A 25,757-nucleotide genomic window follows, 5' to 3' on the forward strand; every position below is an offset into this window, starting at 1 on the left:
AAAAGAGGAACTTGTGTCTGCTATAATCATATTCAAGTTATAAAGTCATTTCATGACAGTTCAATGAAGAAACAATACTCTCTATGACATGTAAATGGAAAGATAAAAGTGGCAAGATAAATGAGACATAAAATAGAATCAGTTATGTTAACACAGTAGAAGTTAAAGAAACCCCAATAGTACATGACAGCTGTGTGTCTAGAACGGAAAAAAAAGATTACTTTGAACAATAATTTCAGGATATCAAACTGTATACTACACGAATATTACACAAGTAGACACTATTTACACAGATTCTTTGTGGTTCATTTCTTAAGATACTATTGTCTTCATAAAATAATATACTTGTCCTCCTCATTCTTGGGAATTACCTTTCATTGACATGATCTGGACCAATACCACAGCACTTCTTTGATATAACTAAGCCTGCTCTGCTAAAATTTCTTTCACTTGCAGTGTTATGAGTGGAAATGCATAGGGCTTCCTTTGCCACTTTGGCAGTTTTGGGAAGCCACAAACATAAGCTTTCAACCAAGACAAAACAATCTTCAAGTCATCACCTGCAACATTTAGGTTCGAATATCTCTCTACTTCATCTTTACATCTTTAAGTTGATGAATGCTTGTTCTACCACTTCTTTACAGGAGAGAAGATGGGACACACTCCTTCTTCCACAACTATGCTAACCTTTGATGAACAGTATGATTTTTGTCCCCTCCTTTTCTTTACTAAGGACCACCAGTCCTTTGAAACAAACGAAACAATGAAGCCATCTAATGAGAATCATGTAGCTCATTAATAACCTCCTCTTTATGCAGGTTGTATTGAAATGTCAACTTCATTTGAGCATGAATCTAGTATACTAAATGCCCATAGCACAACAAAAGGAGGGTTGGTGCAGCTTCATCCTCTAGGTCATTTGTGGCTTTCTTAAAAGATGGAATTTAATTATGTCATCCAAAGATGTCATTTCCTCCTTGTTTTTCTCCAACAGCAAATTCTCAAAGTAATTTCATTGCAGATGAAATTAATTCACCATCACACAGATGTCACTCCATCTACCTTCAACATCACCATGCCTCTGAACCTGAACATTTATTTCCTACAGTTCTACACACTATCTGGACAGATTTCTAAATGAAAGGCAATTCTTCACTAACAAACTTTCGATCCAATGTGTGCCTTAATGCTGTGTTTATGTAGTACACTGGCAGACATATGTGGTGTTTAAGAATGTTCTTTATCTATCTTTATCTCAGACATTTTATCATATAACTCTGTAGGTATATTTTCACTTTTTTTAATATCTGGAAACATCATTGCAAGAAACAAATTTTCTTTGTTCACACCTGTCCTCAGAGTCCACAATAACACTGTATGTTGCATTATCATAATATAATCTGTAATAATTGTCAGACCACAGATTGTACATCGTAGCACTATTGTCCTTGTGAATGGCTTCCTATACTTCACGCAACATCTCACTCAATTGGCTATATCTTGTGCTTGTCAGACAATGTTCTTGGAGAGAGTATTCATACAAATCTTGTGAAGTGTTCTAAAAAGTTATATTAACACAGAAATAACAATAACTCATGCTTCACATGAAGCTCAAATCGTCTCCTTGCTCTCGGCTGAATTGACAATATTTATTCCATAGTTGGGCAAGAAATGGTATGGTATGCTGGCGAATGTGAAACAGATGATCTTATACACCTGATGCACCATGAAGAACTATCACTGCATCAAAGAGACTGATTACAAGTCCTGTCCACTCCCAAGACTTGACTAAGGCACTTTGAGATACTGAGTGCTTTCAGGATCCTTGTCTTCAGGGCATCTAGGTGTGGCAACCAGGATAGTTCTAAATCAAATATGAGACCACAAACATCACTTCTAAGTGTTTAAAATTTAGAATGATGGCCTTCATTTATAATAGTAGTAAATTAAAAATATGGTGAGGACAATCACAAAAAAAAAAAACCACACACACACACACACACACACACACACACACACACAAAGATTAAAACCTGTCTTTGAAACCCACTCTTCCATACTCTTAACTCCAAGTTGTGACCAGTAAGATGCTGTGTTTAAAACCAATTGAATGCTGCCATTCCACCTTATGCCTCTTAGTAGTTTTGTGCCTTGACATTAAACCGATGTTTCAGAGTCCAGTGGCATTACTCTAATAATGTACTCAACCACCATGAGATCTTTCCTCCTAGTTTTATATAAAATTTGCATGTCCACTTAAGACAAGCTGCTGTTTGTTGCAAATGGATGTTCTTCTTGTTGTTGTCTTCAGTCCTGAGACTGGTTTGATGCAGCTCTCCACGCTACTCTATCCTGTGCAAGCTGCTTCATCTCCCATTACCTACTGCAACCTACATCCTTCTGAATCTGTTTAGTGTATTCATCTCTTGGTCTCCCTCTACGATTTTTACCCTCCACGCTGCCCTCCAATACTAAATTGGTGATCCCTTCATGCCTCAGAACATGTCCTACCAACCGATCCCTTCTTCTAGTTAAGTTGTGCCACAAACTTCTCTTCTCCCCAATGTTATTCAATACTGCCTCATTAGTTATATGATCTACCCATCTAATCTTCAGCATTCTTCTGTAGTACCACATTTCGAAAGCTTCTATTCTTTTATTGTCCAAACTAGTTATCATCCATGTTTCACTTCCATACATGGCTACGCTCGATACAAATACTTTCAGAAACGACTTCCTGATACTTGAATCTATACTCAATGTTAACAAATTTATCTTCTTCAGAAACGCTTTCCTTGCCATTGCCAGTCTACATTTTATATCCTCTCTACTTCGACCATCATCAGTTATTTTGCTCCCCAAATAGCAAAACTCCTTTACTACTTTAAGTGTCTCATTTCCTAATCTAATTCCTTCAGCATCACCCGACTTAATTCGACTACATTCCATTATCCTCGTTTTGCTTTTGTTGATGTTCATCTTAAACCTTCTTTCATGACACTGTCCATTCCGTTCAGCTGCTCTTCCAAGTCCTTTGTTGTCTGTGACAGGATTACAATGTCATCGGCGAACCTCAAAGTTTTTATTTCTTCTCCATGGATTTTAATACCTACTCTGAACTTTTCTTTTGTTTCGTTTATTGCTTGCTCAATATACAGATTGAATAACATCGGGGATAGGCTACAACCCTGTCCCACTCCCTTCCCAACCACTGCTTCCCTTTCCTGTCCCTCGACTCTTATAACTGGCATTTGCTTTCTGTACAAATTGTAAATAGCCTTTTGCTCCCTGTATTTTACCCCTGCCACCTTCAGAATTTGAAAGAGAGTATTCCAATCAACATTGTCAAAACCTTTCTCTAAGTCTACAAATGCTAGAAACGTAGGTTTGCCTTTCCTTAATCTTTCTTCTAAGATACGTCGTAGGGTCAGTATTGCCTCACGTGTTCCAACATTTCTACGGAATCCAAACTGATCTTCCCCGAGGTCGGCTTCTATCAGTTTTTCCATTCGTCTGTAAAGGATTCGCGTTAGAATTTTGCAGCTGTGGCTTATTAAACTGATAGTTCGGTAATTTTCACATTTGTCAACACCTGCTTTCTTTGGGATTGGAATTATTATATTCTTCTTGAAGTCTGAGGGTATTTCGCCTGTCTCATACATATTGCTCACCAGATGGTAGAGTTTTGTCAGGACAGACTCTCCCAAGGCAGTCAGTAGTTCTGATGGAATGTTGTCTACTCCGGGGGCCTTGTTTCGACTCCGGTCTTTCAGTGCTCTGTCAAACTTTTCACGCAGTATCATATCTCCCATTTCATCTTCATCTACGTCGTCTTCCACTTCCATAATATTGTCCTCAAGTACGTCGCCCTTGTATAGACCCTCTGTATACTCCTTCCACCTTTCTGCTTTCCCTCCTTTGCTTAGAACTGGGTTTCCATCTGAGCTCTTGATATTCATACAAGTGGTTCCCCTTTCTCCAAAGGCCTCTTTAATTTTCCTGTAACCAGTATCTATCTTACCCCTAGTGAGATAAGCCTCTACATCCTTACATTGGTCCTCTAGCCATCCCTGCTTACCCATTGTGCACTTCCTGTCGATCTCATTTTTGAGACATTTGTATTCCTTTTTGCCTGCTTCATTTACTGCATTTTTATATTTTCTCCTTTCATCAATTAAATTCAGTATTCCTTCTGTTGCCCAAGGATTTCTACTAGCCCTCATCTTTTTACCTACTAGGTCCTCTGCTGCCTTCACTACTTCATCTCTCAAAGTTACCCATTCTCCTTCTACTGTATTTCTTTCGCCCATTCCTGTCAATTGTTCCCTTATGCTCTCCCTGAAACTCTGTATAACGTCTGGTTCTTTCAGTTTATCCAGGTCGCATCTCCTTAAATTCCCACCTTTTTGCAATTTCTTCAGTTTTAATCTACAGTTCATAACCGACATATTGTGGTCAGAGTCCACATCTGCCCCTGGAAATGTCCTACAATTTAAAACCTGGTTCCTAAATCTCTGTCTTACCATTATGTAATCTATCTGATACCTTCTAGTAACTCCAAGATTTTTCCATGTATACAACCTTCTTTTACGATTCTTGAACGAAGTGTTAGCTATGATTAACTCATGCCCTGTGCAAAATTCGATCAGGCGGCTTCCTCTTTCATTTCTTAGCCCCAATCCATATTCACCTACTACATTTCCTTCTCTCCCTTTTCTTTCTACCTAATTCCAGTCACCCATGACTATTAAATTTTCGTCTCCCTTCACTATCTGAATAATTTCTTTTATTTCATTATACATTTCTTCAGTTTCTTCGTCATCTGCAGAGCTAGTTGGCATATAAACTTGTACTACTGTAATAGGCGAGGGCTTCGTGTCTATCTTGGCCACAATAATGCGTTCACTATGTTGTTTGTAGTAGCTTACCCGCACCCCTATTTTTTTATTCATTATTAAACCTACTCCTGCATTACCCCTATTTGATTTTGTATTTATAACCCTGTATTCACCTGACCAAAAGTCAGGTTCTTCCTGCCACCGAACGTCACTAATTCCCACTATATCTAACTTTAACCTATCCATTTCCCTTTTTAAATTTTCTAACCTACCTTCCCGATTAAAGGATCTGACATTCCACGCTCCGATCCTTAGAACACCAGTTTTCTTTCTCCTGATAACGACGTCCTCTTGAGTAGTCCCCGCCCGGAGATCCGAATGGGGGACTATTTTACCTCCGGAATGTTTTACCCAAGAGTACGCCATCATCATCTAATCATACAGTAAAGCTGCATGCCCTCGGGAAAAATTACGGCCGTAGTTTCCCCTTGCTTTCAGCCGTTCGCAGTACCAGCGCAGCAAGGCTGTTTTGGTTAGTGTTACAAGGCCAGATCAGTCACTCATCCAGACTGTTGCCCCTGCAACTACTGAAAAGGCTGCCGCCCCTCTTCAGGAACCACATGTTTGTCTGGCCTCTCAACAGATACCCCTCCTTTGTGGTTGCACCTACAGCACAGCTATCTGTATCGCTGAGGCACGCAAGCCTCCCCACCAACGGCAAGGTCCATGGTTCTTTGGGGGGGGGGGGGGGGGGGGGGGCAAATGGATCGTTGTGAATTTAACTGCACTTATTGAATGATCTTTTTTCATACACCACAGAATCCTCAGTAAACCATCTAAGATAGCTGCATCTACCCAGACACTCCACAGACCACCGTAGAGTGCGTGGCGCACGGTACCCTGTACCACTACTTGTCATTTCCTTTCCTATTCCGCTCACAAACACAGCGATGGAAATATGACTGTCCATATGCCTCTGTGTAAGCCCTAATGTCCTGTATCTTATCTTCATGGTCCTTATGTGCAATGTATGTTGGCGGCAGAAGGATCATTCGGCAGTCAGATTCAAATGCTAGTTATCTCAGTTTTCTCAATGGCATTTCTCAAAAAGAATGTTGTCTTCAATCCAGGGATTCTTGTTTCAGTTCCTAAAGCATCTCTGCAACAAATGTTGTTAGAACTTACTGGTAACAAATCGAGCAGCCCACCTCCGAATTGCTTCTATGTCTTCCTTCAATCCGACCTGGTACAGATGCCGAACAACATAGCAGTACTTAAGAACAGGTTGCACCGGCGTCCTATACGTGGTGCCCTTTACATGTGAACCACTCTTTTCTAAAATTCTCCCAATAAATGGAAGTCTACCATTCACCTTCCCTATCACAGTCCTCACTTACTCATTCCTGATCTTCATATTGCTTTTCAGCGTTACGCGTAGATATTTAAACGACTTGACTGTCTCGAGCAGGACACTAGCAACAGTGTATTCGAACATTTCAGATCTGATCTTCCTACCCATCCACATTAACTTACATTTTTCCACATTCAGGGCTAGCTGTCATTTGTCAAGCCAATTGGAAAGTTTAAGTCATCTTGTATTTTCTTACAATCACTCAGCTTCGACACCCTACCATACACCATGGCATCATCAGTGAACAACCACAGATTTCTGCCCACCCTGTCAGCCAAATCATTTATAAGTGTGGAGAACAACAGTGGCCCTATCACACTTCCCTGGGACACTCTTGATGATGTCCTTTTCTGTGATGATTACTCGCCATGAAGGCAGCATACTGGGTTCTATTATTTAAGAAGTCTTTGAGCCATTCACATGTCTGTGAACTTATTCCATATGCTTGTACTTTCATTAACAGCCTGTAATGGGGCACCATGTGGAAGGCTTTCCAGAAATCTAGAAATATGGAATCTTTCCACTGCCCTCCATTCATAGTTCGCAGTGTATCATGTGAAAAAAGGGCAAGCTGAGTTCCGCACGAGCGATGCTTTCTAAAACCATGCTGATTCATGGACATAAGCTTCTCAGTCGCAAGAAAGTTGTTGATATTCAAACTGAGAATATGTTCAAGGATTCTGCAGAAAAAAGAAGTTACAGATATTGGTCTGCAATTTTATGGGTCCATTCTTTTACCCTTCTTATATACTGGAGCCAACCGCGCCTTTTTCCAGTCTCTTAGGATTTTGTGCTACTTACACTGACTACTGTATGCTTATATATGCTAAGAGCAACAGGGATCCTTTCACATTTCCTTTATCATCTCAATTTTGGCATCATTTTTTATGAATACTCTACGTCCAAGACAACAAGCTGGTTTCTTCCAGTCAAGAATCAGTCCGAGCAATCGCACATATTGGAACATATAACAAATCAGGACAGGCATTCTAGCAACATGAAATAACAACACACTTTGCACAACATGTAATCTTGGAACTATTTATAACATCTTCTGTGAGGAGAGGAAGTCAGCTCACACAGGGTGATGCAAAAGGGAGGTGAGGGGGGGATGGGGGTGGAGGGGGTGCATGAGCATTCTGAATAATATTACATAGAACTTCACATACCTGAAGCAAATCCTTGATAAGCCATATCAAAAAATGGAAATAGCTTCTTCTGTTTCACAACATTCGCTATTTCTTTCCACTGTTCAGGTTTTGGGTCTACACCAGTGGGATTGTGAGCACACGCATGGAACAGAATTATCGATTTTTCTGGAATTTTCTAGAAATGAAATATGGCATAACATAACTCAATTATGGACATAATGTGACACATTTAGAGCAATCCTACACTCTTAAATATCTTCCTCTAATATAGCAAACATTAAGTAACACATTTTAAGAAAATTATGTCACATGAATAGGATATTTTGCTCATGTCCAATTAAAATAAATTACGAAAATGATGTTAAATGAAGAGAAAATTTTACTCACTGCTATGTCCTGCAAAGCACCTTGGAAATCAAATCCACAAGTTTTTGGATCATAATAACGGTACTGCTTTACATTAAGGCCAGCATGCTTAAAAATTGGGGTATGGTTACCCCATGATGGGGTTGGCAGGTACACTTCTTTGTTGCCTGGGAAGAACTTTTCAAGAAATGCTGCACCAATACGTAAGGATCCAGTTCCAGAAATTCCCTGCAAGGTAGCATTCTGGAAGGAAGAAAAAAAAAAATGTATGTATGGATGAAACACATTTATCTTACTTTCATTCCAGCTAAATGTTCCACAAAACAATATGAAAGTTCTAGAAACAGTTACCTTTTGCTAGTGTGTGACAAACTTACAGCAAACAAACTGGAATGTATAACAAGTGCTATTACAAATTACACATGCCAAATTTACATCAAAATTTGCTGATACAGTCAAGAGATGACATCTCATGCATAACTGCATAACATGAACATTGCGAAGTATTTTCACATTAAAAAAATGAAGTCAATCTCATGATTGACATTGTCAGTCTGGGGGTGATCTGCAGTGTATGATTAATTGAAGAAAACTTCACAAGCCAGTATCACTAAAAAATCATTTTACTGAATGATCGGTTTGGCAGAACTATGCTGTCATAATTGGATCTTATACACACTAATTTTTTTTAGAACATATTGTCCATCAGCATTCCATGTTGCTTCACATTACATATGTACTTCCCACTACCATGTAGAAAACCACCCACTGGCACGCTTATATTTGACATGCCAACGTGCAATGATCTTCATGGATGTGGGAAGTGCATATGCAATGTGAAGCGGCTTTGAACACTGGTGGACAATATGTTGTAAAAATTTTAATGCATAAGATCCAACAATGGAAGCTAGTTCCATAAAAAATGGCCATCCAGTAAACTGCTTTTCTAGTGATCTTGGTTTGTGAATATTTCTTCAGTTAACACACACATACTATATACAGTTAGGCACAAAAAAGAAATACACTAGCATCTGCACTGTGTGTACATGTTCCACTGTGTGATATCTTACAGAAAATTTGCAAAATTCATACAAACATTTAAAATTTGTCAAAATTGTGCAGGCTGATACGCACAAATTTTAGAGCCAGCTTAATTTCAAAGCTTTTAGCCACGAAACAGTTGTCTCCAACAGAAACATATCCCATGTGAAAGACAAATTACAATGTTTTTTTAATTTAATTTTTATTCTGCTGTCATCAGTTTTTTGGCTGGTTTAATGCAGCATGCCATGACTTCCTCTCCTGTGGTAACTTCATTCCAGACTAGCTTATGCACCCAGTGTCCTAAATGATTCGTTTGATTTCTTCCAATATCTGCCTTCCCTTGTTTTACCCTCTAAGGCTCCGATCTAGTACTATTGGAAGTTATTCCTCATGTCTTAACAAGTCTTACCATCCCTCCCCCTTTTCTAGTCAGTGTTTTTGGTACTTTTTTTTTCTCCTTGCAGATTCAGTAGGAACATTTTGTAATTCATCAGCGCACCTAATTTTCAACATCCTTCTACAGCAATACCTATCAAATGCTGATTTTCTTCTTCGTCAATTTTCCCCACAGTCCACAATTCACTTCCACAACATATAGTGCCCCAAATGTACATTCCCAGAAAGTTCTTCCTCAAAATTTAAGCTGATTTTTTAAACTTGCATGATTCTTCTGGCCTGGTATACCTTATTCATCTGTGGTGGTCTGCTTTTTATGTTCTTTTTGCTTCACATGTCTTATGTTAGTTCCGTAACTTCCTCGTCACAAATTTAGACATATTTATTGCTGATCTCATTTCTGTTAATGCTCATTACTGTCATCTTTCTTCAGTTCACTCTCAATACAAATTCTGTACTCATTACACTTTTCATTCCACTCAACAATTTATGCAATTCTTCCTTACTGTAACTGATGATAGCAATGTCGTCAGCAGATCTTAACATTGACATGCTTTCACCCTGAATTTTAATCTCATTCCTGAAGCTTCCGTTATTTCCATCACTACTTCGGTAACATACAGATTGAACAGCAGGGGTAGAAGCCAATATCTGCTTAACAACCTTTTTAAGTCAAGCACTTTGTTGTTCTTCATTTTCTTGTTTGCATAATATCTTTTTATTTTTTCTCACAATATGAATGTTTTCTTTTCCTCATTAGTAATAACAAACTGGTGCGTTGCTTCAGAAGACAGCAAAGATAGGAATTTAAAATAATCTTTGTAACAAAAGAAATTTCAAGAGAATATTCAATTTTTTTTACGACGTTTGTTTCAATCTTGCTTGAGAGTACTTACATTTTAGATCTCACAAGGACATGTAATTTTTACTGCTGTGTCAACAATGAGTATTTTAAATACTATGTGTGATAAAAATGCAAAAGGAAAAAATTACACATTACGAGTTATAATAGACGCAAGAATATTTTTTTATTTCTATGCATGACTTTTGGCTAGAGTGAGTGTGTAAAATAGCAGAACAATTGAGCACAAGTTGCTGCAAAACATGGTTTGTGTGACTTCAGTATTGGTAAGTTGCATTGTATTTTTCTTGCGTTGTGAGGAAGACCGTTCCTGGTGCCAAATTTAGTTTCAACAAGAATTCATGCTTCAATTCCAGTACTGCAAGTAGTATTTCTCATTACATAAATTTCATGCTGATTCATACTCTGAGTTAGCTGTTGGGCTGCCTCCTAGCATGGTTATTCCAAAATCTACCAAGAGCTAACATGTTCTCTTTTTTTATGCATATCATATTAAGCACCTTTCTCTAGAACTTACACCTATTTTCAACATCTTACACAAACACTTTTTCTAGTTCCACAATTCATATTAATATATCTTTATTTTTCCCAAGTCTTATATCACCCGCTATGAAACCAACATCAGAAATGCCTCTATGGTGCCTTTACCTTTCCAGATGTCAATTACTATCTTTGGGATGGTGTGGATGGTATTTTACCAAAACAAGGATGGTTTGTCTTCAGTCTCATTGATTATACACACCAACTTTAACAGTTGTTTGGTTGCCAATGAAGATTTGCATAATAACTACATGGTAAAGTACTCTTCTCTTTGTCTGCTATAATTTTCCAAAATCTCATTTTGACACCACACACTATTTTGGAAATATGAGGAATGTTGTCGATATGGATATTTCACTCTGGCTTTATTGCTGGCACAGCGCGCTTGCAAATCAATGTGTTACATCAGATCAGTGTTCTTCAGATTGGAGATAGGTACCTCCATCCAGGTCTAAAGAAAAATTCAATATGTTAGCTAAATTTGATAACAGCAACCTATTATGTAATACGCACCAGTCACAAAATAATAGCGACCCCTATATTTCATTGCAAACTTTTTTGAATTTTGCACAGTGTCTTACTTCCATGTAAATATCCCACCAACTATGATCATTAACAAAATGGTGGTCACATCATGAACCTGACACAGCTGTAACTACTGCAAAAAATGATATTTTTTACTGAGTATTTTTTATAAAATCATCTGAGAAAGATTGCAGGGAGTGCACCTAGATTGTGTCATTGCCAACCGGCCAAAAGGTGTCTGCCTCCCCTTCCAAACAAACATATTAACTCCCAGCATTTTGGATGAAAACTGATCACTACACATCGGTCATCATACCCTGTTCAGACGTATCTTACGTCCTAACCAGGCATGGCTGACACTTCTGCCAGCGTCTCTCCCTGTTTCTCAGTTGCCCAGAAACTCACCTGTAAGGAACACAAGAGAGCTTTGTGAACTTTGAAAAGTAGGAAAGGGGTACTGGCAGAAGTGAAGCTGTGAGGGCAGGTCATAAGTTGTGTCCAGATAATTCAGTCTGTCAGAGCACTGAACACAAAAAAGACGAGGTTCTGGGTTCGAGTCCCATTCGGGAACAATTAGAATCTGAAACAAAATTTCAAGATCAGACTAACTGATACCTCAACAGTGAATCATATGTCGCAATCTTTCATGTATTCTAGAAAAATAATGAATTTGTGATACCTCAAATGCATATTTACCTAAAAACTGCAAAGTAACTCCTTAAATAACTAAATGCCAACAGCTTAAATTGTATCTTTTGTTACTGTTTTCCCTTCAGCAGATTTGTTCTTATTCTAACCAGGTCACAAGCATGACACTTCTACCAAACTCACAATCCATGAGACAAACAACATATTAAATCTCTTCTAAATGTGCTTTGCATTAATTGCAAATCAGACAATCTATTGTACTAGATGACGTAGTTTCTCTGGTTCATAAGTGGCATTTTTTACGCAAGTAAAAATGCAACAAGCAACTAAAATCATTCTAAAATGTGTTTTCTCCGTATGACCATCAGACAATTCTGAAGCAGTCACACATTGTTGACAAAAAATTAATTTATTACAGCAAAAATAAAGAATTTCATGTTTCAAAGTACATTGTTTCCTAAATCAAAGATATGCACTGTTAATATAATCATTTGCAAATAAAAATTAATGCTACACTAACATAAAAGCATGGAGAATTAATTAATTACTCACCAAACCATTTTTCACTATTTCACTATTATCTCCCAGTGCCAAGAGTATGGATAGCTTACAATATTCTGGATTTCCAGCAATTGGTGCATATTCTTTGTCCATATTCTTTGCTCTTATTTTGTCTTCTGCCTGTCAAAAAGATAACAGCCTCCATCAACTTTATGAATTACACTGCATCACACACAACAATATATCCATAAATTTTATTTCTGTTCATGAAATGCAAATGCTGCCACTAGTCAAGTTATGTAACTATCTTTCTTTTTGATTATATATAACCAAGGCAATTACCTCTCTAACACTGGGTAGAACAAATGGTTTCCCATTATCATCTCTGTAAGCACCAACACCTAGGTTAATTTTCTTTGGGTTGGTATCTCTCTTATAAGCCTCTGTTACTCCTAGAATAGCATCTGGTGGTCCCATCTCAACATGAGACCACCATGAACTGAAATTTAAAATTAATAATCATAATAAAGAAGTGAACATCTAGAGCACTAAACAAATGTAGTATGAGAAATATTCAAAGGCAATATTAAGAAAAACTGAAATAGAAGACAACAGAAAGATGTACTCACTAGTCTGTATGCACATACACTACAGTTAAAACTGAGCACAGTACCATGACTTAGGCATACTTATAGAGATGGTGCAAATGATCTTAATGTCTCAGCAGCTTACACTAAAAAAATGGGATAGAACAAATCATCTGAAACTTCCTTTGAATGGATTAATATTCACAGCCACAAAACACTGAATTCTAGGTAACAAGATATAGGAACAGGTGTATCAAGGCAGTCTGGTGACATTGCCACTCTCAAGACTTAATATGACAAGCAACACTTTTCAGACTTACGGAAGCAGATCTTTATAACAAATATTATTATTTATTATTATTATTATTTCTATTTTTCTCAGACCTTAGGTCTGGTTAAAAATGGAAAGTGACGCAGACCTTCATGAAGCGTGACTTCCTTTCAACTGTATGGTATATGTTACATTGCATTTAGGAACTTTCGGGTAATTGAACATGTATCAATAATTACAGATTTCTGTAGTTGCATATATACGTTTGGATGTAGCTGTATTGTGTTGATGTACTGGTGGATATTGTGTGGTATGACTCTTGTAGTTGATAGTATAATTGGTATGATGTCAACTTTATCCTGATGCCACATGTCTTTGACTTCCTCAGCCAGTAGGATGTATTTTTCAACTTTTTCTCCTGCTTTCTTCTGTATATTTTTTGTATTGGGTATGGATATTTCGATTAGTTGTGTTAATTTCTTCTTTTTATTGGTGAGTATGATGTCAGGTTTGTTGTGTGGTGTTTTATCTGTTATAATGGTTCTGTTCCAGTATAATTTGTATTCATCATTCTCCAGTACATTTTGTGGTGCATACTTGTATGTGGGAACGTGTTGTTGTATTAGTTTATGTTGTATGGCAAGTTGTTGTTGTATTATTTTTGCTACATTGTCATGTCTTCTGGGGTATTCTATATTTGCTAGTATTGTACATCTGCTTGTGATGTGATCTACTGTTTCTATTTGTTGTTTGCAAAGTCTGCATTTATCTGCTGTGGTTTTGGGATCTTTAATAATATGCTTGCTGTAATATCTGGTGTTTATTGTTTGATCCTGTATTGCAATCATGAATCCTTCCGTCTCACTGTATATATTGCCTTTTCTTAGCCATGTGTTTGATGCGCCTTGATCGATGTGTGGCTGTGTTAGATGATATGGGTGCTTGCCATGTAGTGTTTTCTTTTACCAATTTTCTTTCTTCGTATCTGTTGATGTTATGTGATCTAAAGGGTTGTAGAAGTGGTTATGAAATTGCAGTGCTGTAGCCGATGTATTTATATGAGTGATTGCTTTGTGTATTTTGCTAGTTTATGCTCATTCTAGAAAGAATTTTCTTAAATTGTCTACCTGTCCATAATGTAGATATAATGGAAGGAAACATTCCACGTGGGAAAAATTATATATAAAAATAAAGATGAGGTGACTTACCGAACAAAAGCGCTGGCAGGTCGATAGACACACAAACAAACACAAACATACACACAAAATTCAAGCTTTCGCAACAAACTGTTGCCTCATCAGGAAAGAGGTAAGGAGAGGGGAAGACGAAAGGAAGTGGGTTTTAAGGGAGAGGGTAAGGAGTCATTCCAATCCCGGGAGCGGAAAGACTTACCTTAGGGGAAAAAAGGACAGGTATACACTCGCACACACGCACATATCCATCCACATATACAGACACAAGCAGACATATTTAAAGACAAAGAGTTTGGGCAGAGATGTCAGTCGAGGCAGAAGTGTAGAGGCAAAAAAGTTGTTGAAAGACAGGTGAGGTATGAGTGGCGGCAACTTGAAATTAGCGGAGATTGAGGCCTGGCGGATGACGAGAAGAGAGGGTATACTGAAGGGCAAGTTCCCATCTCCGGAGTTCGGATAGGTTGGTGTTGGTGGGAAGTATCCAGATAACCCGGACGGTGTAACACTGCGCCAAGATGTGCTGGCTGTGCACCAAGGCATGTTTAGCCACAGGGTGATCCTCATTACCAACAAACACTGTCTGCCTGTGTCCATTCATGCGAATGGACAGTTTGTTGCTGGTCATTCCCACATAGAATGCATCACAGTGTAGGCAGGTCAGTTGGTAAATCACGTGGGTGCTTTCACACGTGGCTCTGCCTCTGATCGTGTACACCTTCCGGGTTACAGGACTGGAGTAGGTGGTGGTGGGAGGGTGCATGGGACAGGTTTTGCATCAGGGGCGGTTACAAGGATAGGAGCCAGAGGGTAGGGAAGGTGGTTTGGGGATTTCATAGGGATGAACTAACAGGTTACGAAGGTTAGGTGGACGGCGGAAAGACACTCTTGGCGGAGTGGGGAGGATTTCATGAAGGATGGATATCATTTCAGGGCAGGATTTGAGGAAGTCGTATCCCTGCTGGAGAGCCACATTCAGAGTCTGGTCCAGTCCCGGAACGTATCCTGTCACAAGTGGGGCACTTTTGTGGTTGTTCTGTGGGGGATTCTGGGTTTGAGGGGACGAGGAAGTGGCTCTGGTTATTTGCTTCTGTACCAGGTCGGGAGGGTAGTTGCGGGATGCAAATAACCAGAGCCACTTCCTCGTCCCCTCAAACCCAGAATCCCCAACAGAAGAACCACAAAAGTGCCCCACTTGTGACAGGATACGTTCCGGGACTGGACCAGACTCTGAATGTGGCTCTCCAGCAGGGATACGACTTCCTCAAATCCTGCCCTGAAATGATATCCATCCTTCATGAAATCCTCCCCACTCCGCCAAGAGTGTCTTTCCGCCGTCCACCTAACCTTCGTAACCTGTTAGTTCATCCCTATGAAATCCCCAAACCACCTTCCCTACCCTCTGGCTCCTATCCTTGTAACCGCCCCCGATGCAAAACCTGTCCCATGCACCCTCCCACCACCACCTACTCCAGTCCTGTAACCCGGAAGGTGTACACGATCAGAGGCAGAGCCACGTGTGAAAGCACCCACGTGATTTACCAACTGACCTGCCTACACTGTGATGCATTCTATGTGGGAATGACCAGCAACAAACTGTCCATTCGCATGAATGGACACAGGCAGACAGTGTTTGTTGGTAATGAATATCACCCTGTGGCTAAACATGCCTTGGTGCACAGCCAGCACATCTTGGCACAGTGTTACACCGTCCGGGTTATCTGGATACTTCCCACCAACACCAACCTATCCGAACTCCGGAGATGGGAACTTGCCCTTCAGTATATCCTCTCTTCTCGTCATCCGCCAGGCCTCGATCTCCGCTAATTTCAAGTTGCCGCCACTCATACCTCACCTGTCTTTCAACAACTTTTTTGCCTCTACACTTCTGCCTCGACTGACATCTCTGCCCAAACTCTTTGTCTTTAAATATGTCTGCTTGTGTCTGTATGTGTGGATGGATATGTGCGTGTGTGCGAGTGTATACCTGTCCTTTTTTCCCCTAAGGTAAGTCTTACCGCTCCCGGGATTGGAATGACTCCTTACCCTCTCCCTTAAAACCCACTTCCTTTCGTCTTCCCTCTCCTTACCTCTTTCCTGATGAGGCAACAGTTTGTTGCGAAAGCTTGAATTTTGTGTGTATGTTTGTGTTTGTTTGTGTGTCTATCGACCTACCAGCGCTTTTGTTCGGTAAGTCACCTCATCTTTATTTTTATATATAATTTGTCCATAATGTAGGTTTTTTATGTCGATGAATCCCCCTTCCTCCTTCCTTTCTGCTTAATGTGAATCTTTCTGTTGCTGAATGTATGTGATGTATTCTATATTTGTGGCATTGTGGTCGTGTAAGTGTATTGAGTGCTTCTAGGTCTGTGTTACTCCATTTCATTACTCCAAATGAGTAGGTCAATATTGGTATAGCATAAGTATTAATAATTTTGTCTTGTTTCTTGCTGTCAGTTCTGTTTTCAGTATTTTTGTTAGCCTTTGTCTATATTTTTTTTAGTTCTTTAATATTTTTATTATCTAATCCTATTTTTTGTCTGTATCCTAGATATTTATAGGCATCTGTTTTTTCCATCGCTTCTATGGAGTCACTGTGGTTATTCAATATGTAATCTTCTTGTTTATTATGTTTTCCCTTGACTATGCTATTTTTCTTACATTTGTCTGTTCCAAAAGCCATATTTATATCATTGCTGAATACTTCTGTTATCTTTAGTAATTGGTTGAGTTGTTCATTTGTTGCTGCCAGTAGTTTTAGATCATCCATGAATAGCAAATGTGTGATTTTGTGTGGGTATGTTCCAGTAATATTGTATCCATAATTTGTATTATTTAGCATGTTGGATAGTGGGTTCAGAGCAAGACAGAACCAGAAAGGACTTAATGAGTCTCCTTGGTATATTCCACGCTTAATCTGTATTGGCTGTGATGTGATATTATCTGAATTTATTTGGATATTAAGTGTGGTTTTCCAGTTTTTCATTACTATGTTTAGGAACTGTATCAATTTAGGATCTACTTTGTATATTTCCAATATCTGTAGTAACCATGAGTGGGGTACACTATCAAAAGCTTTTTGGTTATCAATGTAGGCGTAGTGTAGCGACCTTTGTTTAGTTTTAGCTTGATATGTCACCTCTGCATCTATTATCAGTTGCTCTTTACATCCTCATGCTTCTTTGTAACAGCCCTTTTGTTCTGTATTGTATGTGTCATTAATTTCTGTGTAATGACTGAAGTTAACATTTTGTATATTGTTGGTAGGCATGTTATGGGGCGATATTTAACTGGGTTTGCTGTGTCTGATTGATCTTTAGGTTTCAGATAAGTTATTCCATGTGTAAGTGTATCAGGGAATGTGTATGGGTCTGCAATGTAACTGTTAAATAATTTAGTTAGATGTGAATGTGTTGAGGTGAACTACTTTAGCCAGAAATTTGCTATTTTATCTTTTCCAGGGGCTTTCAAATTGTGAGTAGAATTAATTGCTCGGGTGACTTCATGTTGCAAAATTATCACTTCACGCATTTGTGGTATCATCTTGTATGAGTGTTTCTGCTTGTATCCACCGTGCATGCCTGTTATGTTGTACCGGGTTTGACCATATGTTGCTTCAGAAGTGTTCCATGTCTTATGTTTGGTGGATTGTCTATTTTAATGTGTGTGTTATCTATTGTTTGGTAAAATCTCTTTTGGTTTGTGTTGAATGTTTGGTTTTGTTTCCTTCTATTTTCACTTTTTTTGTACCTTCTAAGTCATTTGGCCAATGCTTGTAATTTATGCTTCTTTTCATCTAATTGCTCTATTGCTTCTTGTTGTGAGATTTTACCTAACCTTTTTCGTTTTTTGTCTGACATTTCATTTCTTATAAATTGTGTTAGCTGCCCGATGTCTTTTCTCAGTTTTTCAATTCTGATCTGTAGCCTGTGTTGCCATGCTGGTTTTGTGGGTTTCTTCTGTGTGTTGGTTGGTTCTGATCTCTGCCTAGTGTGTATATTTAATGTAGTGAGTGCTCCTATATAAACCAGTAGTTGTAACTCTTCCAAAGTTGTGTTTTCATTTATTTTGTTGGGTATGATTGTGTTGATAGTTTTTATTGTTGTTTCAACTTGTGGGTTATTTGCCGGTCTATGCAAGAATAGTCTAATGTCTGTATTTGTGTCTTTGTATTCTATATATGTCAACTGAAATTTCTCTTCTATATCTAACATGTGTGTCACTTCATGTTCTATTTGTGATTGTTCTGGTGGCTGTCTTAAGATTTCGTTTTCCTCTGATTGTGTAATTGACGCGTTTTGTTCTTTGTTTGTTTTCTCTGGGATGTTTGAGTCCATTACTGTATTTTCTTCTTCTTCTGATTGCACATAATTTTGTTCCAGTATTTGTTGTACTTGTTGTTTGATGTTTTCTAATTCTGACAGGGGTATCCTGTTATTTTTTATTATTACACGGATCTGATCAGCTAGTCGTCGTTCTGTTAAAAATTTTAATTCCAGGTATCTGGTAATGAATGTTGTGTATACTTGTGATCTGTATCCAGTTGTGTTGGTTCCTAGGTTTGTTGCTTGGTAATAACAGAACATGAGGTGTCGATTAACTTCATCTGACCATCTCATCCTCTGTCTGTTTTCCTTCTAGGGTGGTTGCAGGAAGCATATCCTGCAAAACACCTATATTTGGATTTAAATCATTTTCCAGTTGGCTAGCAGTGTCGTTACCATTGTGGGCGGGCATGGGGTTCAAGCGTCGTCCCCGACCATGACTGCGCTTGTCCGAGGCTTCTTTAGTTCTGTCCTGAACCAAGTAATCACACTGAAAGGGGGGTTATCCCTATTAGTTGTTTGTTCTTTTCGTCGCCTTTTACGACTGGCAGAACATACCGGAGGCCTATTCTTCATTATTGTTCTGGAAGAATGGAGGGATTAAATCCCACTCTTATCACATAATTATTTCTGTCAGCTGCATTACGTCTAAAGTTCCTAACCTAGAAATAAAATGCAACCAATTAAACTTTTTCAGCAGTCCAGGATATCCCTCAAAGAGACATAGAACTGAGTGATTGATGTCATTTTACACATATCCTTTAAAGTTTCCTCATTTTCCCCTCATCATGGTGGGCTTAATCATGCTCAAAACACAAAAACAATAAGTACTGATTGTTGGACTAATAGGGTTGAGGGACAAAGCAGAGATAATCAGTCCCTCAATCCTTCGTGTATCAAGACATATCCTGATGAACCCAATTGTAGCAGAGAATCAAAAAGAAAGAGACACAGAAGCAAACAGAAGTGAGAGGGCTAAAAGGGTGAAAGTGGTAGAGTTGTCCTGCACAGAAAGCAGCTATACGTCCCCAGGATACAACATGAAATGGGAGACATTCTCTGCATCTGACCAGTGCTTCCACACTATTACTGCAAGAAACTAGCAATATGAACAAGTCGTTAAAATATCAGGACAAAACAACAATCACAGTTGTGAAATAAAAGAGAATTTAGACAGTGGGAAGGACAGGAGCCAGGTCAGACCATCAAGCAAGGGCAGCCATGGGCCCACTGGGTCGGCACAGGTGATGACACACTCCTCCAATCCCTCAAGCAGCCAGTGAGGCTAATGTGCCCTGCTTTACAGAGAGCAGAAACCACTTTCATAAGTAAAACATAAAAACCAGATCAATCACTTTGGCATCATCCGCTATCACCAGAAGTAGCATGCCAGCAAGTTTAACATTTCGTTGTAAGGTGGGCAAATTGGGTTAGTCCAGTAGGATGTGGGCCACCGTCAGACAGTGAGGTGAATCTTGTACTGGAGAATGTTGGCATGGGTCAGCAAAGTGCAGCCAATGTGAAGCCAACAGAACAATATACTTCCTGACAGAAGAATGAAGAGAATACTGCCAAAATAATCATGGACCTTTTTATGATTCACAGTTTATTTGGAAAAACCAGGGCACACCAACCCGTGGGGCCTTGTCTCCAATAACTGACAGTACAGGCAACTGAAGGTCCTGTTCCATTACCCACATTTCAAAGGTCGGCATCCTAGTAGGCAACTTTGCCAACCGGTCAGCATGTTCATTCCCTAGGATCCCAATGCAACCTGAGGTCCATACGATGATGACTGAACATCCAGCTTGGTAGAGATCACAAAGGCGACCCTGGATAGTCACAACCAAATGGGGTTGTGAGGGTAGCACTGGTCAACAGCCTTACGACTATTCACTGCTGATTAAGACTGTCTCACCATTGTAGAAATGAATGTGGCAATTGTTGCCAATTCTGCAGCCATTCAGCAATGATCATAATTCACTGAACACAACATGAGTGTAGGCAAAACCAGTTTGTCCTCAACTATTAACCCGCCAGTGTATACCATTTCTAAGCCCAGAAACACGTCAAGGACAGCTAGGAGCAGGCGGTAAACAACCATGATATCAACAGCCTTTCTGTACAAAGCATACATCAAGACAGACTGAGGATGGGGTACACACCATTAGGGCAAATGTGATTGCTTCCTACAAAGAGGCAAAGTGCAGGTAGTTTGAGTTCAGAGGAGAGACACTGTATGTGAAATGCAATCCAGAGTCCAGCCTTGGGCCTCTGTTGAGGTGGGTGGATCTTCCTACCAGGAAAAAGGACATTGTAGTGCACATGCTCAAGGGAGCAGTGAATGTGCATTGCATATTAGTTGATGCCTGATCTGTAGAGGAGGGACCGAGGCCGTCACAAATAGGCTATTCACAGGGCTGGTCTGAAAGGCACCTGTCACAAGTCTGACCCCACAGTGGTGCATGAAAAACAGCATCCACAATGCTGAAGGCAATGCCAAGCCATATGCCAGACTCCCATAATGAAGACAGGACATGATCAGAGCTTTGTAGAGCTGCAAGAGTTTAGAGCGGTATGTACCACAGATTGTGCTGCTGAGGCAGTGAAGAGTATTAACCCTAGCATTACCAAAGTAATTTGTGTTATAAGTAATACCAGTGGGGGCCCATAAAGAAAGTGGCAATTTAATTTGTCATAGTGTGCACATTTATTTACCTCTGGTATCACTGAGAACACTTAGAACTGCATAGACATTATTTCTGTATACTGGATAATAAAAAATTAAGTTATAATAGGAACAGAATCAACAAATCATAAAATTCACTTTGTATAATTTTTCTAGTAACAGTCATAATTGCGTTCTCTTACAAAAAAGAACTAATTTCAGTCCACTTCATGAAGCAAACAGAATTTACTGTCTTGTTCCGAAACACATTTTTCACACAACACTGTCTTCTTGCTTTGTTTTCCACAGACACGTTTGAGGCACTAAGAGTGGTAACAGTTGATTTTCCCAATTTTTTTGTAGTTGATCTTTATAGATGCAGCTTCTTGGTAGCATAGGTGGCACAATCTGTGTGTTCATGGCTCTGCTGTTGGTGGTGAAGGTTCCATAATGCAGCTAAGCTTCCATTGTGCGATGCTTTCCACTACCATTATTACTGGCTTCTGAAGCCTGTACAAAATTCAGGCCTGTCTATCTACACAAGGCCTTATTAGTACAACTGTCTAAGTTATTGTAAAAAACTCTTATGCAATTTAACTGATTCTTTTTGCATTTTGGAAAGGTGAGACAGAAGACTGAATATGTGTTTATTGCTGCTATATCAATGAAGGTGCAGACATCACCTTGTTTCTCTCTTCATGCTGTAATGACCTGCCACCTAGAGTCTATGGTATCTGCATCTCCCTTTGCAGAATTATAAAAAAGATTTACATTAGTCTTTTTTCGAGTCTTTACTAATCATCCTCTTCTTAGTGATAATTGAAAAGCATCAACAGCAGTCACTTTGATTTCTCACAGACTAGAGTTGATGCAAGAGTAACTGTGTCTGACTGCCAGTATATGCAAAGGTGGATGACCATACACTGTGGCCAGTTGTCTTCAGCTCTTCAGGTATCATGGACAACAGGGTGCCAACAAGTGTTAGGTGAAAGTCATTCCACAGAGTCTCAGCAAGCTCCACTGAAGTGTACCACCGATCCGTGGTAACACTGTGGCCTGATTACTCAATGAGTTTTATTAGTCTCTTTACAATATCCATCGGAATTAGAAGGAAGGTCAGCGTTGGCCGCAATGTTGATGGTTTATTGATAGCAAAATGTATTTTCAATCACATAGTTATCTTCAGTGCTGTTGCGTACAAATTAAACTCTTAGGCACTGGGATCAAGTTGTTATCAGTAACCAAAGCTTTTTCTTCTTTTTCACCCTTAAAAGGCACTGAAGTTGGTGATGGTGAGGAGGGTGGTTGGAGAGTGCAGGTACTATTAAATATCCAACTGCTCTAGTGGGCAATGGTTTAAGAAACATTGGGAACCGCTGATTTAGATGTTGTGCATTTCCAGACTTTCCTGTATAGACATCCATGCTGATCACACATGTGGTCTCAGAATCATACAGCATTCTAATTAGAATGTCATATTTTCCAGGTTTTTCTTTACGAAATGCCCTGAATGGGTAGTGAACATGGAAGAAAGACAACTCATCCAATGTGGTGTGTAGACCAGGTATGAAATACAATGGAAATTAAGAATTCCCACTTTTGGAAACTTCCCTCACTGGAGCAAACTTGTGAGTCTGGCGATGAATCTCTCTTGTATTCTGATCATAATACCTCAATATTTTAGTCAGTTCAAAAAACTGGGCCCAACTCATTGATCCATTAGGATACTTGTCAGCCCTGAAGCATACACCATAAATCTTGGACAGGTATCTTATTGTCATGATTTGAACCCATGATTAGCAAGAGCCATACATGACAAAGTAACTCACCATCAGTGAGATGAATATCTGGTCAACAAGCCCCTCCATTTGGATGTAGTTTCATTGGTTTCATAACATAAGGTGTAAAGCAGAGCCTTTTTCAAAGGCTTAGGTTTTCCTTGTTATCTTATCCTTTTTTTGCTGGCTATATTTTGTACAGTACAGAATATCAATACTGGCCAGATGTCTCTGTAACATACTCATGCCCACTTCTGGTAATGAATTTATCATAGTTTGTATCATTAGCACCTGGTGGGTTGAGCTGAACCTCATCCTCATTCTCAGATGATGAATTGGTTCCAATTTCTTTCACATCATCCACTTCACTCTCATAAATCTGATAAAATTATTTGATTGTATAAATAAAAAGATCTACTCACCAAGTGGTGGCAAGCTTTCAGACCCAGTGGTTCCTCCTCCAGGCAGAAGGGTTGAAGGTGAAGGGATCCGCAGTTCTACCCCCTTTCCTAGACCTCTCCAGTCCTTTTCCTTCACCCTTCTTCCTTCCCCGTCAACCTTCCTGCCTGAAGGAGGAGTCACTGGCTCCGAAAGCTTTCCAATCACAACAGTCTTATGTGTGTGTTCTGCCACCGCTTGGTGAGTACATTTTTTTATCCATCCAATTAAATAATTTCATCTAAATCTGATTCGTTCAAGACTTCAAGCACTCAATAGAACTACCACATAAATGTTTTATATTCATGTTACTTGTTCAACACCAGCAGGAATAATGAAAATAAAAATCGTCGATTTCATGAAAATCTGCTTGAAGGATACAATGCAAAAGTTTGTTTTGTTTTAAATATTTAAAACCAAAGTCTCGACCACTGAAAACTTTCCTCGGTAATACCGATGGCGGGGGAGGGGGGCCTTGCCTGCTATGGCCCATGGAGAATAAAATTAAATAAATAAGTTTTAATTAACAAATTCTATTATCACTTAATTGTAAATAATGAGTTAACACACCTACATTGAATCAGTGGTCCTACGAAGCTCTTTTCATTCTGAGCTCACAGTGAGAACGTAAAGATTGCTAGAAATTAGCATCTCCCACCAAGTATGAGGGCCGGCGAAAGATTTTGCCCGAAGCTATACAATCCACATAACTGTCATGTGGTTCATTCTACATGACAATTCTCAGCCACGCTTTGCAGGGGCAATGATGATGCTCCTGCAGCGTTTTCGGTGGGAAGTGTTTGATCATCCACAATACAGCCCGTAATTGGCTACCCCTGAGGTTCATCTCTGCTCAAATGAACCACTGGCTACGAAGACAATATTTTGACACAGACAACGAGCTGCAGTCCAGAGTAGAAAATTATCGAAATGCATTGGCAGCTGTCTTCTACAATGAGGCAATTGAAAAGTTGGTACAACGTACAACAGATGTCTAAGTGAGTGGTGACTGTGTAGCTGGCAGGTGTAGCTAACCCTTGCAAATAAAACACTGTGGTTTACATTTCGTGACCTATCATTCCTTACTTTCCGAATAGCCCTCTTAGTAGTCTCAAGGGAGGGTCCAGACAGTTGGAAAATGATCACCATCACAAAGGTAAGGACTCTCATATGGAAGGAGGGGAGAAGACCTGAACTGCAAATGGAAAGATTAATGGCCAAATAAGATTCATATGCTACACTGAAGTGTGTGGAAAAACAGTATTCAAGAGGCAAAGATCAAGCTCAGCTGGCCAGTTTTCAATAGCTGTATCATTGCCACTGGTCGAAGTTTTACCCCATGGAGTGTTGCAATCATTGAAGCCACACAATATTAGGAAGGGTTGCGAGCTGACAAAGCAGTGCAAAGCATCCTGGCACACTTCAACATCAGGAGGGAGATACACATTACTGACAGTGAATTCCAGAAATGTCCTAAACCAACAGCCAAAGCCTCTAAAGTCGTATCGAGCGGCGCATGTTATCCGTAAACAAAGTCCACAACCTATGTGCAAACACTGCCTGACACAAGGTCAGTACAATTCTAAAAACAGCCCTGATAGCAGCAGAAGGTATGGATCTGCACTGCTGCGAACCAAGTTTTCTGGAGGGTAATGCCAAATCAGGGGAAACATAGAAGAGACATTGTGGCTCAGCCAGGTGACAAAACCACTACAGTTCCACTGGAGAATCGCACTATCAGTACCACGTGGGGGAATGGAGGGACCAAGAGGGAAGGTCACACCTCGGGGCCAATACATATTGGTTCTGAACCCAGGTTTGTGCATATGGGGGACGGGGGTTACAGGACCACAGTAGCCACCAGGGATGCCATCTATGACAAAGGCAAAACAGGCCGAGCTTGGTGGCACAGGGCCCACCAGGCTTATTACCTCCTCCTCAGACAATACCACTGTCAGAGAGGACTTCTTTGCCCCAGATTCTGGGACAGGAGAAGAAATGCTAAGGCCTGCAGCTCGCAGCCTGTGGCCATTTATTCCACTGGCTGGTACCTGGCTGCAGACCAGTAGATTCCTGGGAAGGGAGCATCCCATGGGACCCATTCCTGGCAACAAGCCAGAGGGGGCATTGTGACTGGTGGGGCTTGGGACCTGATGTCCTGAAAGGAGTTGTGGGGAAAGCAATAGGAGAGCAGTGGGTGTAGTTCAGTGTCCTT

At 39.7% G+C, this 25,757-nt stretch overlaps 1 protein-coding gene across 1 annotated transcript in view; it reads right to left on the reverse strand.

Annotated features, from left to right (window-relative positions):
- Positions 1 to 25,757, reverse strand: part of LOC124798488 (aspartate aminotransferase, mitochondrial) — a 67,005-nt gene that overhangs the window by 20,374 nt on the left and 20,874 nt on the right. The window contains exons 2-5 of the mRNA XM_047261926.1: positions 12,625 to 12,781; positions 12,334 to 12,462; positions 7,788 to 8,009; positions 7,419 to 7,575 (exon numbers count right to left, since the gene is read on the reverse strand). Coding sequence (XP_047117882.1) covers positions 7,419 to 7,575; positions 7,788 to 8,009; positions 12,334 to 12,462; positions 12,625 to 12,781 — 665 coding nt within the window. The remainder of the gene's footprint in view (positions 1 to 7,418; positions 7,576 to 7,787; positions 8,010 to 12,333; positions 12,463 to 12,624; positions 12,782 to 25,757) is intronic.

This window comes from Schistocerca piceifrons, chromosome 5, assembly GCF_021461385.2.
Source record: "Schistocerca piceifrons isolate TAMUIC-IGC-003096 chromosome 5, iqSchPice1.1, whole genome shotgun sequence".
In the NCBI taxonomy this organism is placed as follows: Eukaryota; Metazoa; Arthropoda; class Insecta; order Orthoptera; family Acrididae; genus Schistocerca; species Schistocerca piceifrons.